This window comes from Leptonychotes weddellii, chromosome 1 (genome assembly GCF_054177405.1).
Source record: "Leptonychotes weddellii isolate Sample4059 chromosome 1, ASM5417740v2, whole genome shotgun sequence".
NCBI classification, from domain to species: Eukaryota; Metazoa; Chordata; class Mammalia; order Carnivora; family Phocidae; genus Leptonychotes; species Leptonychotes weddellii.
The window spans coordinates 48,650,064-48,667,782 of record NC_138369.1 but is presented as its reverse complement, the minus strand read 5'-3'; the positions used below and the strand labels follow the sequence as shown (position 1 = coordinate 48,667,782).

At 57.9% G+C, this 17,719-nt stretch overlaps 1 protein-coding gene across 11 annotated transcripts in view; it reads right to left on the bottom strand.

Annotated features, from left to right (window-relative positions):
* Nucleotides 1–17,719, bottom strand: part of IQSEC1 (IQ motif and Sec7 domain ArfGEF 1) — a 354,630-nt gene that overhangs the window by 22,253 nt on the left and 314,658 nt on the right. For all 11 annotated transcript variants that reach the window (XM_081822785.1, XM_081822787.1, XM_031018152.2 and 8 more), the window contains 3 exons: nucleotides 14,945–16,194; nucleotides 2,982–3,143; nucleotides 312–434 (listed from right to left, as the gene is read on the bottom strand). In XM_081822785.1, the coding sequence (XP_081678911.1) occupies nucleotides 312–434; nucleotides 2,982–3,143; nucleotides 14,945–16,194 (1,535 nt within the window). The remainder of the gene's footprint in view (nucleotides 1–311; nucleotides 435–2,981; nucleotides 3,144–14,944; nucleotides 16,195–17,719) is intronic.

Genomic DNA, 17,719 nt, shown 5'->3' with positions numbered 1-17,719 from the left:
GAGTTACTGTGGGAGATGGGCTGCCCTTTGTGAATGGGCAGACAATGACGACACAGACTCATGAAGAGTGATGCTTATGAGGACCCGGAGGAACACAGACTGTCCAAAAGTCTGGTTCTAGAGATAACCAGCACAGCACCTGGCACACAGAAGGGGCTACTTACTGCCTCATTCCCCAGGCAAGTTGAGGGCCACCTGACCCTGCCCTGGGGACAGGGCTGGAGAGGGGGATTCCGGCCCTGAGCCATGGGCCTCAGAGTCAGGAACTTTCCTCTTCCCGACACCCACCCATGCCCTGCCCTGACCCCAACCTGAATGCCTCGATGAGCCGCTCCACCTTCTGGGCCTCCCCTTGGACCCGGATGTGTGCCTGGAACTTCCTGAGGGCTTCATCTAATTCCATGGCGGAGAAATCCATCTCATCCACCACACAGCTGAAACGAGAGACCAAGGCCCCATGAGGGTCTGCTGCCCGCACAGTCCCTGCTGGCCTTCCTGTTGGGGGCAGAGCACAAAGGAAGCCCATGCAGGGCAGGCCGTGAGCTGCCCAGAGCCAGGGGACCCGGCCGCCTCTTGTCCAGAAGGGCCCTCCGCCTGGCTTCCTCCAATCACTAAACACTTCAGATCACAGCCCAAAGACCCCTGTGCTTCTGGGGGAGTCTACAGACCCCCTGAGACTATAGGAAAATGTTGGTGCCCATATCTCTGTGCGTAGCTTTCTACAGAGGGGCCAGAGCCTATGGCCTATGGCCGTTCCTGATACAGGCCCTCAGCGTGCACATGACCCAGGGCACAGAACAGCACGTGACGGCAGGAGTCTTCTCGGGCTGTCTGCGAGGGATGCCGGCACAGCCCGCCCATCTTCCCCAGGAGGTCGGGGCTGTCCACTAAGGTCGGGCAGTGACTGTGCACTGAGCCCATCTCCCCACATGGAGGGGCCTGGGTGTCTTTCAAGGGGCACCTTGGAGGCCCTGTGCCATCCTCATCTGCCAATCCGCCAAGTGGAGCGGGGCTTGCAGAAATGGCTGAGCGGGTTTTGTCTGGCTCCCCTCATCCCAGCCCTGCCCTCGCCCTCCGGCACACCATGCCTTGTCCTCTGAGCCAGACCCCTGAACGGAGAAGGTGGGGTCTGCCCCAGGGACCCACTCAGCAGGCTGTGGTTTCCAGTGTATCTATTTGTAACAAAGCCATGGCCACCCCTGGTGGCGCTGCAGAGGCCTCGGCCATAGCGGGGCCTAATCCTCACTGCCAGGGCCCTTGCTCTGGGCTTGGGCATTAACTGTGGCGCCCCCATCCTCGGAGGCTGCTGCAGAGCAGCTGGGGGAGGGCAGGGGCCACACAGGGTAATTTGCTGACTAGCATCTGAGCTGGACGCCTGGTGTGGAGGGTCGGGGGTGGGGGTGGGGTGAGGATCGCTACTTCCTGAGGCTGCTGCTATTTTCTGATGGGGGAGAACAATGCGCGGATTTCCTACGGACCAGCGGCTAGCTTGGGGCGGGGGGCGGGGGGAAGCCTGGGGGGAGCGCAGGAATGGCTGCAGGGGGTGGGGGGCTGGCCCAAGACCGTCTTAGGCCCAATTCACTAAGGACCTCATCTGCTTTCCCCTAAGCTGCTTCCTGACGCTGGTTTAAAAGGCGGAGAGGGGCGCTAACCATATGAACAATGCAGCAGGCTTTTCCCCGCTGAGGGCCGGAACAGAAACGCAAGCAGGGAGAATGCAGCCCAGGTGGGCACATCTGGTCGAGGAAGGGCACAGACGCCATTCAGCTGGCTGTTAGCTTCAGCTGCCGCTGAAAGCCGTGGCTCACTGTGACCCGTGTGTCTGCGCATGTGCTGGGTGTACGTGTGACTGAATGGGTACAGACGTGTGCATGTGAGTCTGCGTGTGTGGGGGTGGGGGGGACCCGGGCCAGCCCTTCCCTGGGCCCGGGTTTCCTCACCTGTATAAGAGGCCGGGGCAGCTGCCCACCTCCTCCCAGGGCAGTGCAGACATGGCGGGCACGCATGTGGCCAGGCTCCTCCTTATGGCGGACATGCCTGGCCCCAGAAGGCCCGCTGCCCACCCCCTTGCCTTTGTTCTTCCGTCCGATGAGGCGGGGCTGGACGGATGCAAGGTACTGTCCTTGTTACTAATGGTTCGCTCTTTACCCCGCTTTGATTTCTGCTCCTGGCCTACATCTCGGTGTGTAGCTGCCTGGTCAGAAATATCCTCACTGGAGATGCTCCCCTGGGGCCTGAGCCGCCCTATTCCATCCTGTCCCACGGCTTCGGCTCCTCCTCTGTGAGAGGGGCTTAGCGAGACCCGACACCCACCCTTGCATGTTTGAGGACGACACAGGGCCCGTACACAGTAACTGCTCTGTAAACCCAAGGGTCCAAGGGCAGGGGGCCTTTCCACTTAGGGCAGTCTCAAGGAGGAATGGGCAAACTTGGGGTACAAGCTGGACAGTGCTTCTCAAAACTCTCAGCAGTTCCCAGGGAGCTGGAAACAGGGTTTTCTGCAGAGTTGCAAGTAGCTGGGAGGGCCGTGGCTGCCAGCCATGGTTGGATTCTCACCCCCAGATCTCCCAGGCAGGAGAGGCAGGAGAGACGCAGGGGACGGAGGCACTGGGGTCTCTCTGGGCTCCCCCCGCCCCCGAGGGTGTGTCAGGACAGTTGGCAGTCAGGCTGGGGGACTGAGCTCAGACCTCCAACCCCCCAGTGCTGTAGTGGCTTGGCCCTGCTGGAGAGGGATGGAGGGGCCAAGGGTGCGTGCAGGGGGGCCCCGCAGGGTCAGCGTGTGAGCTCTAGCGCCCGGGGGTGGAGGCACGCGTGTATGCCTGGCAGGGTGTGATGTGCAAAACCATGTGGGGTGTCTGTGCGTGTCCAGGAGCAAGAAAGAGCTAAGGGGAGGATTCGGTGTGTGTTCCAGCGAGCAGGGTGAGCCTGACACCGCGTGCGTGCAGGTCCACACCCCTACCCCCCCCAGCCCCAGAACTCACTCGAGCACGTCTCGGTTGAACTGTTTCTGCCGGTTGCCCAGGAACTCGCCGATCATCTGCCTGCTGAGGCCCTTGCGCTGCAGCAGGAAGTGGGCTACCCCCACTGGCGTGTCAGGCACAAAGCCACGCTCGATGAGGTACTGGACGCCCTTCTCAGGCTTCCTAGGGGCGGGACGAGAGACAGGCTCAGCCCAGGCTGCCCCAACCCCTCCTGGCTTGCCCTCCTCCCTGGGTACTCCAGGTGCCCTGTCCCGGTCCGCCGGAGGAACCCAGAACTGCCCAGACCCTGCACTAGGCATAGGCTGGGACTGGGCCATCAGCTGGAGCAGGGACTGTCCCCACCCCCCTCGTGTTCTGCACTGCCCCAAACGCCCCTCAGTGTAGAAGTCACTGTCCTGTGTTTCACTGCCAGGCAGACTGGAACCCCTTGCCCAACACAAACTGGCCTGCCCTCCGCCCACTGATCACCGTTTCTAACACGCGCTGAGCCCTTACTCTGAGCACCGCTGTCTAGGCACCCTACGCCCACTAACTTCTCACACTCCTCCTGGGGGTCAGCACTCTTGTTACCTGGGCTGTTGAGGAGCCTGACGGCCGCGTGACCTTGCCAGCAACCTCTACTACCTTTGTTGTAAGGACTGCCTGAGTTAACAGTCAGGTGCCTAGAACGATGCGTGTAGTAAAGCACCGTGGAAGGTTCTCATGACTAGCCCCAATTTACAGGAGAGGAAGTGAAGGTGCAGCATTGACCCTTCCTGGGCAAAGGGGTTTCTGGGAAGGGCTGGGCTGGCCCTGCAGGGCTGAGTGAGTCCACCTGCGCTGGGAGCCATGGGGCCCGGCTGGGCTGTGGTGGAGGGAGGCCCCCTCAGGGGCTCGGCAGGGGTCCAGGCTGGCCCTTTCCTCCCTTTGGGCCTCTGTCCTCTTGCTGGTCTGTGGCATGGTACAGGCTTGGCTGACCTCACAGGGTGGTGTGAGGGGGCCGCACGTATGACCCTTGGAAAGCAGGTGTCCTCGGACAACCCCAGAGCCTCAGACGGGCCTGAGGAGCCGTGGAACCCTTGCGGTGTACCCAGCACCCGTGTAGGGGGTGAGGGGAGCTGGGCCCCACCGCTTGCCCTGGCAGGTAGAGATCAGTGTTTTGCTATCCCCTAGCAGCCTGGCAGCGGGAGTGGGTATCCACCTGTCCCCATAAACCATGCGGCTCTGGACTGACAGCAGCATCCAGCACATACTGTATTTCTACCTGCAAGCAAAAGCAGAGCTCCTGCTGCAAGGTGACCTTGCTAATTTTACCCCAGGATAACCACACACCCTAACATCACCTTCAGGAGTTTGGCAGGGAGCGGCTGCGGGCCAGCTGGGTCCTGGCACGGCTCCCCCAGCCCTGTCACATACCCCATTCCTCCCCGAGGACTCTGGGGTAGCCAACCAAGAGCTGCCCCAGCCCCTCGGCTGCTCACGCTCCCTCACTGCCCTGCTCCACGCCAGCCCCAAGGGGCCCCGCCCGTGCCCACTTCCCTGTTCCTCAACTTCTAGGTCAGAGGTCACCCCGGCAAGCCCACAGACGTCTCTTCTTTCGCTTACACGACATTAGCGAAAGGAATTCTAGTGAGTTGCCAACATGTAGAAATTGGGAGAGCTCAAACCAGAATCCAGATTTCCGGCTTCTCTTGAAAAATCAGGCCATCTGGCACTTCTGGGCCTGTGCCCCTGTGTGGCCGTGACTGGAAAGCTGGGCTGGGCCGCCCCACTCAGGCACCCTGTGTCAGCCACCCAGCCTGGGGGCCCAGATCCAGGCCCGGCCTGCTTCCCCGGGGGGCTGGCTGCCCTCCCCACTAGGCCCCCTCCTGTGTTTCTACACCAACGTCACACAGCATCTCGGACAGCAGGATACGGAGCAGAATGCAGCAGGAGAGTGGAACACACCACAGGAAGGAGAGTCTTACAAGGGGCCAATGGAATGCGGATTCTTCACAGATTAAGTACCCAGAGTCTACTTTTTGCTAGGTACTGCTCAGGATGACAGCAGAGAGCCGGGGTTGGTCAGGAACACCTTACAATGGCAGGCTCTAATCCTTGGTCTAAAAGACAAAGGGACTGAATGATCGCTGGAGGGCAGAGGAGGGGCTCCTGCAGGTGAATCAGAGGCTTTCTCTGAGCAGGTGACCCTGGGCAGTAACCTAAGTCATTAGGGAGCTTTCTGGGTGGAGGCAACAGTGAATGCAAAGGCCCTGAGGTGACAAAGGGTTTTGCATGATCCAGGACCAGAAAGCTATTCACCAGGGCAGCTGAGAGTAGGGGCCCCTGGGGGAGGGGAGCTGTGCAGGCCACAGGGGGAATCTGGTCTTCCTCTGAGTTCAATGAGAAGCCCTAGAGTGTTATGAATCGGGCAGTGAGGGAACCATGCTCTATAAAGAGCAAGGCTAGGTCCGAAGTGCGAGCTCCTTGAGGAGCTTCCCACAGGCATCCAGCTTACAAGGCAGGAGGTGGGGAGAAGCAGCCATTTTCAAACACTGCCTCAGAGTAGGGATGACAATTATTGCTGGTGGACCCGAGTTTGAACCCGATGACTCCAGCTCTGAGTCTGAACCCGATGTGGGAGGGACTGGTTCCACCTGGCAGGTTTCCAAGTGAGGTCACAGGAGAGAGGAATCTGAACTCACTGGGCCTTGACCAGTGACCGGGAGCTTGCTGAGCAACTGAAAGGAGGGATGTGGCGGCAGGAGGTGCAGGTAAGGAGCTGGGGTCGGGGGTGCGGGCCAGACCGGGAGCTCCAGGGTCAGGATGAATATGGCTGTCAAAGGAAGCCTCTGGAAGGCTTTACGCAGGGGAATGGCCCAGCCTTCACCATCCTCTTCAGCCAGTGCACTGGACATCTGACGGTGTGAGTCCCCTGCCTGTCAGGCCCTTGCTGGCCCCGCCCACCTTGACAGGACAGTGAGGCCCCGAGTGTGCTCATGGGGGGCCTGCCAGGCAGCGGTCCTCGACCCACCTGCTCCCTCACAGAGCTCCATGCTGATGGAAGGGGCACGTGCCCTGGATCCTGCTAAGCGGCACACACAGTGACTTGCTGGGTGAAGGGATGTGAGGAGATGAGTCATTAGTGCTGCCCACCCTTGTGGCAGTTAGGGGACCACATGGCCAATGCACTGTGAGAGAAGGGTGCGTGGCACTCCCTATGGGAGCCCCATGATCCCTGATGGCGCCTTCCCTTGACCCAGGGACCCAGGGAGCCCACCTGGAAAGGACACCCCTGCTGTCTCGTCCCTGGGAGACTTGATGAGCACAGCCCCTGGCCAGCCAGTGACGGATGCCGACGCCACAGGGAAATAACCCGGGCTGTGTCAGCATGCCAGAGCCCACCCAGACTGGCTAAGAAGGGTGAGTGTGGCTAGGAAACTAGGTCACCGGGCAGACACAGTGGTGGGGCTCTGTCTCCTCCCCAGCTGTGGCCTTACATTTCCTTCCTTAGGAGGGTGCTGCGGGACTTCTGTCTGGAACCCCAGGCCCTAAAGACACAGAAGAGGACACAGACTGGGGCTCATCCGGCTCCCGATCCTTAGGTCCAGCGAGGGCCGGGCTCACACAGAGCACACCCAACAGAAGCCCTGGAGAAGGCATGGCTTCGCTGGTGTCACCAGGACCCTGTTTTAAAACCTTCCAGGGCCTCCCAACCCCTGCAGGACAAGATCCAGGCTTTCTGCCCCTGGATTCACTTCTTTATTCATTCCACACACATCTATTGAGCCCCTGTTCTGGGCCAGGGGTTGTGCTAGTACGCCTGTGGTCCAAAGTCCCCATCCTTGAAAAACACCTTGAAAAAGCATGGTAAAGGAGGGAACTAACCTCCCGGGATATAGAAATACAGCACAGGGGTCACGAGCATGTTCTCTGGAGTCAAAGGCCTGCACTTATACCCAGGCTCCACTTACAGGCTGGAGCAAGTTACTTAATCTCCCCGTGCCTCAGCTTTCCCGTCTGTATAATGGGGTCAGCAACAGTGCACACGGCAGAGGTACTGTGAAGGTTAAATGAGTTAATGCCTCTGAGACTTCAAAAAATACTGTTGGTCCTATGGCTCCAAAAGGAGGGTCAACAACAAGCAGAACTAAACCAAAGCGTTGCCATGGGAACCTGGAGAAGGCGTGTACTTCGGCTGGAAGGGGCGGGAGGGATGATCAGGAAAGGCCTCCCTGGGGAGGTGGCACTGAACCGGGAGCCGGGAAGGGGGACCCTGCTAGAAAGAATGATCAGTGCAAAAGCTGTATTTGACTCGTAAGGCAAAGACGGCACAGGAAGGTCAAATAACTTGGCTCCAGGTTGCCAGGCGACAGAAATCGTGCCGGGAGTTTCAACCCACTCCTCTGCTCTGAGAAGCCCCCCAAAGTTTCACTCTGCTGTCCCCACCCTCACTGCTGCTGAAAAGCCAATCTATCCAGCTGCTGAGCCAGCTCGCTCCTCTAAGGGGCCCAGAGTCAATAGGTGCCAAGGGGGACACTTGCACCATCCACACCTGATCTGCCCCTGCGTTCTGGGCCCCCCTGTAAAGGGTCCTTGAAAGGCGTCAGCAGGACGGGCTGGAGTGGAAGAGGCCACAGTTTGGTCCTGCTGTCGGTCGCCAGGCGGGGCCGGCTTTGCTCCACGTCAGCTGCTGATTCAGACTTGGCTGTGATAGGCGAGTGCGTGCAGACCACACCAGTGGCGTCTCTCACGTGCATCTCCTGTCCCCGGGCCACCAGCAGTCAGTGGGGACGCCGAGCTTGTGGGGCTCCAGGAGGGCAGTTACAAGGCTGGGCACCACACTTATGGATCACCCACTTGCTGGAGTCCCAAGCTGAGTGCTTTGCAGGCTCTTGTCCCAGTAGGGGTCTGCATGTCAACGACGGGCTCCTCCTGTCGTTTCTAGTTGCCAACGGATTTCTCCTGTCGTTTCTAGTTGCCCGAGCAGCTGAAGAGACGTGCAAGTGGGCGGCTATCCACACCTCCCTGCCTGGCATCTAGCTGGCCTCCGGATTTCCCACCCCACCCACTCTGTCCCCCTGACCCCGCGGGCTGACCTCACTCCCAGCCTGGCCAGTCAGAGCCCCGAATCCTGCCGAACACCACGAGCAGTTTGGAGCGAGCCAGCAGGGGCCGAGGAGAGAGGAGAAGCGCTCTTCCTGCCGGGGTTGCTGTGAGGCTGAACCATGACCCCGGGACGGCTGGCAGGCCTCCTGCCCTGGTGGGGCACTGGCAGGAGACGACTCTGGGGGAAACGGCCCGGAGATGCCCAGCAGCTTTTCAGGTCCAGAACCAGTAAGGCCTCTGCTTACACCAGTCTGACTGGGTTCCTGTCACTTGCAATGGAGAAGGCCCTGATTAACAGAGACCAACACAGGGTCTGTTTACCTATGGTGCCCGAAGATCCTCTGCGGTCAGAAGTCTGAGCTGTCCCTGTGACTGGTCTCAGCTGACCACGGTACTTGGACAATCTCTGCATGTCTGGAAGCGCCCTTCAATTCCGTAATCCAGGCTCAAATGCCCCCAGTGTCCTACAAAGGAGTGACGGCCTTCCATCTGCTCACAAAGTTCCAGGGCCAGCAAGCTCACCACCTCTTCAGACTGTATTTCATGCAGCTCTGATTTTTACAAAGCTCTTCCTGATGCCGGGAGCGCAAGCTGAATGGGGCTTGCCCTTACTATAGAGAGAAGGTGGAGGAATTACCCTTCAACATGACTGTCTGCCCTGCAGGGCTTGTCTTGGCACGGTTTTCTTCCCTGAGAGACTCAGCACCAGCCACCCCAGACCCAGGACACGGCCACGGACCCCCAGGGCTGTGAGGGCCATGGGCTGGATGGGTAGCTCATGTCCAGGGGAATGGGAACCCAGCCTCCTTCTTAGTAGCTCAAAGTGCTCCAAAGAGAGCTGATCTTTCACCGGAACCCTGGAGCCAGCATGTCTGGCTCTGTGGCCTCGAGCTAGCACCTGACCTCTCTGAGCCCTGGCTCCCTAGAGCCAAGTGTCACAGGGTCACTGTGAGGATTCAGTGAGCTGACGCACATGAAGTGTTCCGCACAGTGCCTGGGACCTGATATGTTCATATGGGCTGGCTGTTGTCATTGGTATTTTCATTACTCACAAGAAACACCTCACACGTGAGGAGCACAGAGTTGGCGCTAGCAGATCGGGAGCCCACCCCCAGCTCTGCTGCTCACTGACAGATGCCGGCCCAGCTCTGTGGCCTCTGAGCCTGCTTCCCATGCAGGTAGAGAGCAGCTGACTGCCCAAGGATGCAGGAAGGGTGAAATCTCGGAGCACCCCAGACTCACACCAGGGCTCTCCGCCTCCCTCCTGCAGAAAGGAATGACAGGCAGGGGGGCACCCGGCAGGCCCCAGGGGCTGGGCCCTAGGTGGGAGGGAGGCTGGGCTGCAAGGGACCCCAGGGGCCCCCCTGAACAGCTCCCAGCTCAAGCCAAGAGTCCTAGCACACCATCACAGCTAGTGGTTGTCGAGGCCCTACCTTACATGCCCCTCAGAGACGAGGTAATCACTCATGGACGAGGGCAGCTCTGGGGATGAGCACACTCTTCCAGAGGTGGGAGAAGTCTGGCCTGGTCCACCTGGGACAAGGCTGCCTGGGGCTACAGTCACCTGGGCTTTTGCCAGAGCGAGAGGGGCATGAAAGAGGTGACTGACGCACTGAGGCCCGTGTCCCTGAGCATGTGTGTGGAGCACAGGAAGGGGGGGCCCCATCAGGGCTATGGGGGTACTGACCCAGGCTCCTGCCGCTGTGGCGGCCCAAGGACCACCGCTCCAGGGCCATGCGGCCTCCCGTGGGTGGTGTGGCTTTGCCTCCTGAACTCTCCGTTTACCCCTGTGGCCCAGTGAGCTGATGGGGGTACATGCGGCTACAGGCGCAGTGGCCGTTCCCACACTGGAGCCGGTGGGGCGGTGAGAGTTCTAGCCTGCCCCCCCCGCTGGCTGTGTGACCTCAGGCAGGTGACCCGCGTGGGACCTCCGTCTACCTGTCTGCACAATGGGGTTAGTAAGAGGCTCTACCCCCAGGAGAACGGGACTTAGAGCAAGACAGCTTGTGGAACAGTGTCTGGCACAGGCTAAACACATGGAACTATCAGCCACTGCCGTTACCTTTGACTGTTCTCTGTCGGGAAGGCCTACTCCTGGAAGGAGGTGGGAGGCCGGGCAGGCCCGGGAGGCAGTCAGGGGTGCAGGCCGGGCTGGGAGGCTGGGGAGGGAGGTGGTGAGGGCTGAGCCGGGAGGAAGCCTGGTGCACTCTCCCAGCCCTGGAGCCTCCCTGGTGGGGAGGGGGCAATTTCACATGGAGTCCACTGGCACCTGCCACTGGAGGCCAGCCACCCCACTCTGCCCCACACCCCGAGTGGAGCCAGACCTGCTGCTGACTGTCCCTCAGTGCTCTAGACCAGCACTGTCCATGAGCACAATCTGCGGCGACCGAACTGTGCTAGATCGGCGCCGTCAGGCACGGCGGCCATGGGTGGCCAGTGAGCACCTGCACCGTGGCTAGGGCGCCAGAGGCACTGGATTCGTGTTAAGTTTCAGTGAACTTTAACTTCAGTAGCCACCTGTGGCCGGACCGCAACGCTGTAAAAACACAGACTCCCCCAAGTGATCTCTGAGCTGAAGGCAACACCGGCAAAAAGTCGGCCGGGGTTGCTCGTGGGTCTTACTAAGCGGATTCCAAAATTCACATGGAAGAATACCCACCCAAAAGAGCCGAGACGATTTTTAAAAAGAACAAAAGAGGGGGTTTTGCCCTCATAAGAAAACATGTGAAAACCAAGTCTGATGCTCGTGGAGGAACGAACAGGTCCTGTAACGATTAATGTGGAGCTTCGCAAGCATCTTCGTTCTGTTCCCTGATCTGTCCCGGGCCCCTAAAACACTGCCTGGTGTGTTGCAGGCGCTCAATAAATAGCTGCTGAATGAATGAAAAGGTCCCATTCATGTAGGAATTAGATGGAACTTCAAGTCAATGAAGAAAGGACAGACTGTTGAGTAAATAGTTTGGAAACAACTGGCTAATCTTTACAGAATAATAAAAGTTGGGGTACGCCTGGGTGGCTCAGATGGTTGGATGTCTGCCTTCAGTTCAGGTCAAAATCCCAGGGTTCTGGGATCGAGTCCCGCGTTGGGCTCCTTGCTCAGCGGGGAGCCTGCTTCTCCCTCTGCCTGCCGCTCCCCCTGCTTGTGCGCTCTCTGACAAATAAATAAGTAAAATCTTAAAAAAAAAAAAAAAAGTTGGACCCCTCATCTTGTGTGGTTCTCCAAAACAAATTTCAGCTTTAAGTCCTAAAGGGCATGCAAATACACTAAATAAAATATTTTTAAAACTATACTTATGATTTGGGGCAGAGCCCCTTTTAATTATTATTATTATCACTGTATTGATCATTTGGGGCAGGCCCCTTTTAATTATTACTATTTTTATTATTATTATTTTTAAGTAGGCTCCATGCCCAGTGTGGAGCCCAATGCAGGGCTTGAACTCACGACCCTGAGATTGTGACCTGAGTTGAGATCAAGAGTTGGACACCTAACCGACTGAGCCACCCAGGTGTCCCCATGGGCAGAGCCCCTTTTATTTTATTTTTTTAAAGATTTTATTTATTTATTTGACAGAGAGAGAGACAGAGAGAGAGCACAAGTAGGCAGAGTGACAGGCAGATGGAGAGGGAGAAACAGGCTCTCTGCTGAGCAGGGAGCCAGATGTGGGGCCTGATTCCAAGACCCCAGGAGCATGACCTGAGCCGAAAGTAGCCGCTTAACGGACTGAGCCACCCAGGCGCCCTGGCAGAGTCCCTTTTAAAATAAAAAACATGAAAAGCCAAAGAAACAAAACAAGAAAATACGAATTTAGCTAATTAAAATCTTCCTGTACAGCATGGTGACTGTGCTTAATAATACTGGATTGTATATCTGAAAGTTGCCAAGACAGTAAATCTTAAAAGTTCTCATCACAAGGAAAAAAAATTCTAACTATATGTGGTGAGGGATGGTAACAACTTCTTGTCATCATTTTGCAATATACATAAAAATTGAATCATTACCTTGTACATCTGAAACTGATGTTAGATAGCAATTATCTCAATTTTAAAAACACAAAAAATTAAAAAACTTGTGTTAGATGAAAGAGCACAAAGTTAAAAGACATATATATCTGAGAACCACTGAACTGTATACTTTATAAGGGTGAATTTTACAGTATGTGAATTAGATCTCAAAAGAAAAAAATTTTAAAGACAAGTGACAGAAAGAAAATGTTTATAATTACAAAGGATCAATATCCCCGACAAATAAAGAACTACTAGTAAATCAACATGACAAATAACCTGAGAGAAAAATGAGCAAAGAATATGAACTGGGGGCGCCTGGCTGGCTCAGTTGGAGGAGCATGCAACTCTTGATTTCAAGGTTGTGAGTACAAACCCCATGTTGGGTGTAGAGATTACTTAAAAAGGGGGAGGGGCCTGGGTGGCTCAGTTATTAAGCGTCTGCCTTAGGCTCAGGTCACGATCCCAGGGTCCTGGGATTGAGCCCTGCATCGGTCTCCCTGCTCTGTGGGAAGCCTGCTTCTCTCTCTCCCACTCCCCCTGTTTGTGTTCCTTCTCTCGCTGTGTCTCTCTCTGTCAAATAAATAAAATCTTAAAAAAAAAAAAAAAAGAAGCTGGGAAATGCAAACTAAAATGACCAAGAGACAACTATGTCTACCCTTTGATTAGGGTGGGGAGAGAACACTGAGTGTTGCCAAGCATATGGGAGAAAGAGGACCTCTCAGAACCACAGGCAGAAGAGAGGAAATGGGTAGAGCCCCCTTTTAAAGAGTAAGTTTCCAGTGAAAAACTTGCCTACCTAATTCCGCTTTTAGCTAGCTTCCCTACAGACTCTCTTGGGAGTGTATGTAAAGAATAGATCCACACTCCTTGTCATCTATGGTTGGTAGTTATGAAGAAGTGGAAGCAAGTGGCCATGTCAGTAATATGGATAGCCACACCAGGGACCACTACACAGCAGCAGGCGGGAGGGGGAGGGAGGTGGCCCATGCACACTGACGGCGGAGCAGGGGGGTGGGGGGGGTGGAGATCTCCAACAGCAAGCCGTGCGGTGATATTTCAGTGAGATGATGTCCACAACCCCAGGCCCCAGATAACACCAGCAAGGCCACAGCGGCAGCTAACACTTGGGAGAGGACTTACTCGATGCCGGGCGCTGCTCCAAGCACTTCACATACCTGCTTCCTTCCAACTCACACCCTGCAAGGTGGACACTGTTGGGCCCAGCCCCACCGTACAGACGAAAGGCCAGGCTGTGAGCCCGGGCAGTCTGGCCCTGGAGCTGTGCTCTGAACCACAGCTGTCTGCAGTTCCGAAGAGCACACACATGCATGGAATAAAGATCTGGGAGGAGAGACTCCAAAATGACAAGAGCCAGAGGGAATGTTATCCTAACTGGAAGGCTTTCATTTTCCACGGGGAATGTATTCCTATACCGCGCACATAACTAAAAACAGAGCTTAGAGAGAATCTACACAGACCACAACTGGCTGGTGGAGGGACTGTTTTTTCTGGCCTCTACCTGTCGACCCGGCTGGGACCCCCACATCAGGACATCCCTGGAAGCTGACAGGCATGCGGTGGGCTTGGGCACTAAGGGAGCCCCCCGGTCAGTTCGGCCCCCTGCCCAGGAGGGCCCTGGCCTGGGTCTAAGACGACTCGGGAGCTGGCTGTGCCCAGAAGCAGGTGGGAGCAGACTTCTGGGACAGAGCTCAGGATGGGCTCAGCAGAACATGGCCCTTCCTGCTCACATGCTGCTCTGGCCACAGCTCGTGCAGCGGTAAGGCTGTCCCTACGTGCCGTGAACCACGGGCTGATGGGAGTCTCGGGAGAGAGCACCCGGGTGCTTGAGACTCATAGTTCTCAGCTGAGTGAGGACCAGTGATCCAGAGCCCCCTGGCTGCTCACATGTAAATGTCCTGTTCCCTATACCCTCCCTCTGGGACAAGCCTGAGTCCCCGAGATAACGCAGCACTCCCATTTGTAGCAGGGATGGCTCAAAAGTGCCCCCAAGCCTCCCTCCATCTCAAAGAGGAAGCAGAGAGCGGGGGAAGTGCAGCGGATGTGTGTTGGTCACCACCAGGCAGTCTGGCTGTGTCCCCAACCTTGGAGGAGTCAGCGCCAGGCTGACGTCCGATGACCCCCAATCCCAGAGGCCCTATGGATGGAAACGATGTGAAATATGAGGTTTAATAACCAGAGCCCGGCAGCGTCCCTTCCAAGGGAGTATGCGGCCTCCTCCCCTTCCGCTTGCTATTTTCAGCCGTGCTAAGAATAGCCTGCTTTAAATACCCATCTCCCTCCTTAAATCTGCTCTCAGGACTGCCCCCACAGCACCTTTCTAGAACTCCTGGTGGGGAGCGGCCACTCAACAGACCCAATTCCCACGTCTCCCAAAGGACCTTGCTGAGACATCTGTTAGCACCAGGCTTATCTGTGTCCTGCTTCCCCCGACGCGTGCCTCCGAGCCGAGCCCGCACCTGCCCTGGGAGATCTTGCTCACACACGGACGCCATCACAGCGCCGTCAGCCTTCACATTCACATTTCCTGAGAAGCTACTCTGTGCTGGGTGCTGCTCTAGGCACCGACAGGGCCCTGAACTCCTGTCCCCGTGTTGCTTTGTCCCAGAGAAACCCCTCGTTCAGCTGCTTCTCAGCCTGTGAGCCTCTGCAATCCCCACGACAGGGCCCTTGGGAGGGGCTGGGCCCCCCACTCACCGGGTCCAGTCTCCTCTACGACAGCAGCGCCGTGCCAGGTGCTGCCACAGGCCCCGTTAGCGCAGCGTCACCCCCTCGCACATGCTCTTTTAAACCCTCGGTGTGTGCAAAGGCCCCGGGGCGTAGGAGGAAGGCCCGCCCCACTCGGTCCTGCGGGGCTGGCAGGCACTCACTTGTTGAAGAGATTGAGGCCAATGCGGTAGTGCCTCTTGCGGATGACATCGTTGCTGAAGGCGGGTGAGTCCCAGCTGTTGCGGGTCTCCTTGTGGTAGGTCTGCTTGCTGAGTGTCTGCTCCCGCAGGCTGTCGCGGGACGACGACTCAGAGCTGCAGTTGATGGTGTCGTTGGAGTTGGATGTGCTGTTGATGCTGTCGTTGTCCCCATCCGAGTAGTCGGACTCCGACTTGCTCTGCCTGTTGGCCGAGCCATTGATGGCCAGGTGGCTGTCCAGGGGCCGGGGGGGCCGGGGCCGCAGCTCCGGCTCCTCCCGGGGAAGGCTCTTGGGGGGGCCGGCCAGGGGGCCGTGCTTGGGGCTGCCCTGCGGCCCGCCCAGGCTGCGTTCGTAAGCGCTCTGCCTCTTGAGCGAGCTGCGGTCCGAGCGGTCACTGAGGTCCACGGAGCTGTCGCTGGGCGGCTCAATGGTGAGCAGCGGGAGGTGCTCCACCCGCAGCCGCTGCTCCTGCCGCTCCAGCGACGGTGTGCTCCGGCAGCTTGTGTCTGTGTCCCCCTTGTCGTCCTTGTGAGCCAGCGCCCAGTAGTCCTGCGCGGCCCCCCCGGCCCGCAGCCGCAGGTCCGACTCCGTGCTGGGCGGCCGGTGCGCCGCCTGCGACAAGGGCAGGGGCGGTGACAGCTCCTCCTCGTCGATGTACAGGGTGACGTCACTGTACGAGGCTGTCATCTCATCCAGCTTGTGGTGGTCCACGCCGTGCAGGGCCGGCTTGGGCTCGGCGTCCCGGGCCCGCCCTGCCTCGGGGGCTGGTGCCTCCTCGGCGTGCAGGCTGCGGCAGTTGAGGGCGTCGTCGATGGACTCGGCCAGTGACTTCACCTGCCGCGAGAAGGCGTCCTCCAGCTCCGTGATGGCGTCTGCGAAGTCGCTGGACGGGGCGGGAGACTTGAGGGTGGGTGGCTCGCCAAGGTCGCCGCACTCGGATGGCACCAGGGCCCCCAGCTGAGAGCCGTCATCAGTCACCGAGACCTGCTTCCCCTCGAAGTAGGAGCTGTGCACCTTCTCCGGGCCCTCGAAGGAGAACTGCATCCTCATGTTGGACAGCACAATGCGGCGCGACATGCGGTTCTCCGACATGGAGCTGCGCAGGCGCTCGAAGTTCTTGTTCATCTGGTACTGACGGAAGGCCGTCTGGATGGTGCGGGCCGCATGGCGGGTCACGAGGCGGCCCCCATACTTGCGTTCTAGCATCTCCACCTGGTCGGGGTTGGGGGAGGAAGGACAGGACATTAGTGAGTACAACCCTGTGTGCTGGAGCAGCGCCATGTCCACCCACAGTCGTGCCCGCGGCCCAGCCCCGCGGTGACACCATCCAGAAAGGCCTTGGAGCATCCCAAAGTTGGTTATGGCAACCGCGGAGGCCTGCCCGTGAGGTTGTGCAAGACAGGGGTTCCCCGGGTCAAGTAAGATGGAGAAGCCCCATGTTGAAGTGAAAGCAAGGATGTTCCCTGCAGGACTTTCCAGAACCTTTAAAAGGTGGCATGTTCCCAAATTTCTTTAACCACAAAAACCTTTGGCCCCAGTGCATCTTGTGGCCTGTGGTTTAATGAAACTTGGGAGATGCTGGATGAGGTGCAGGCAGCCCCTCCAGGGAGGAGGAACCTGAGGCACGAGCAGGTTAAGAGACCAGCCAAAGAGTTCAGTGAGATCCTGGATGCCAAGCCTTGGCTGCAGGCTTTTGGTCTCACTTCCTCTTTACAGCAGCCACCATGTGCTCTTACCAGCTGGGAGGGTGTCACTGAGTTTCAGGGAGGCCTGAGAGAATCACCTTAGTGGGGAGCAGGCTTCCAGGCCACATGCCCGGTCTCTAAGCCTGGCCCTGCCCCTCGTTAGCTGTGCTACTCTTAGCAAGCCTTGGGGCCGCGCGCTTCCTGTTTCCTCATCTGTAAAGTGGGGACGGTACTCAGCCCTACCTCGTAGGACCGTGGTGAGCACCTGATGAGACAGACACAAGTGCTTAGCACATGCCAAGCACAGGGACAGCTGGGGCTAGAAGACCTTCAGCTGCATTCCTGGAAGGTCTTTACAGTTTGTGGGGTCCCCAACTCCCCTCACTGGACAGATGGGGAAACTGAGGCCCAGAGAAGTGACCCAGCTCACAGCTGGAGGCCTCCAGACTCCAGAGCGAGCACTCATTCTGGCACCCCAGGTCCTGATGGCCCCTCTCTGTGATGAGGTACAGAGATGGGGCGGGGCTGCAGGCAGGTGGCACTGCCTGGGGCTCCCCTGTGTGACACACCAGCCTCCCAAAGCCCTGAGGCTCATGCCAGCCCTTGGTGATCAAGGACAACCCCAAGGGCTGCTAACTGTGCCTTGCTCCTGCGTGAAAACATGCCCATAAAGTGGGAGCCTACCCTGTAAGAATCAAAGAAAATTCAAGATAAGGAACTGGCTTCTCTACGAAGCCAGGGCTCTTGGGGTGTTGGGCAGAGGGGGCACCTGATGTGGGGCCAGGAGAGGCCTAAGGCCCTCAGGAGGAAGGCACGCTTGTGCCAGGGAGGCAAAGCACCACACCCTGCTTGTCTAGATCCCGCCGGCCTATGCCGTGCCGGGCATCACACCAAAGCTGGTAGCACAGAGAGATAAGGTCCCTGCCCTCAAGAAGCAAAGAGTCTGTCAGGGAGAACGGATAGACACACATACTTAACTGAAATAAAACCAAACAGATGCCGAGCAAATCCAAGCCAAGGCCCGAGTCGGGGGAGAGGGTCGCTCAGAGCCG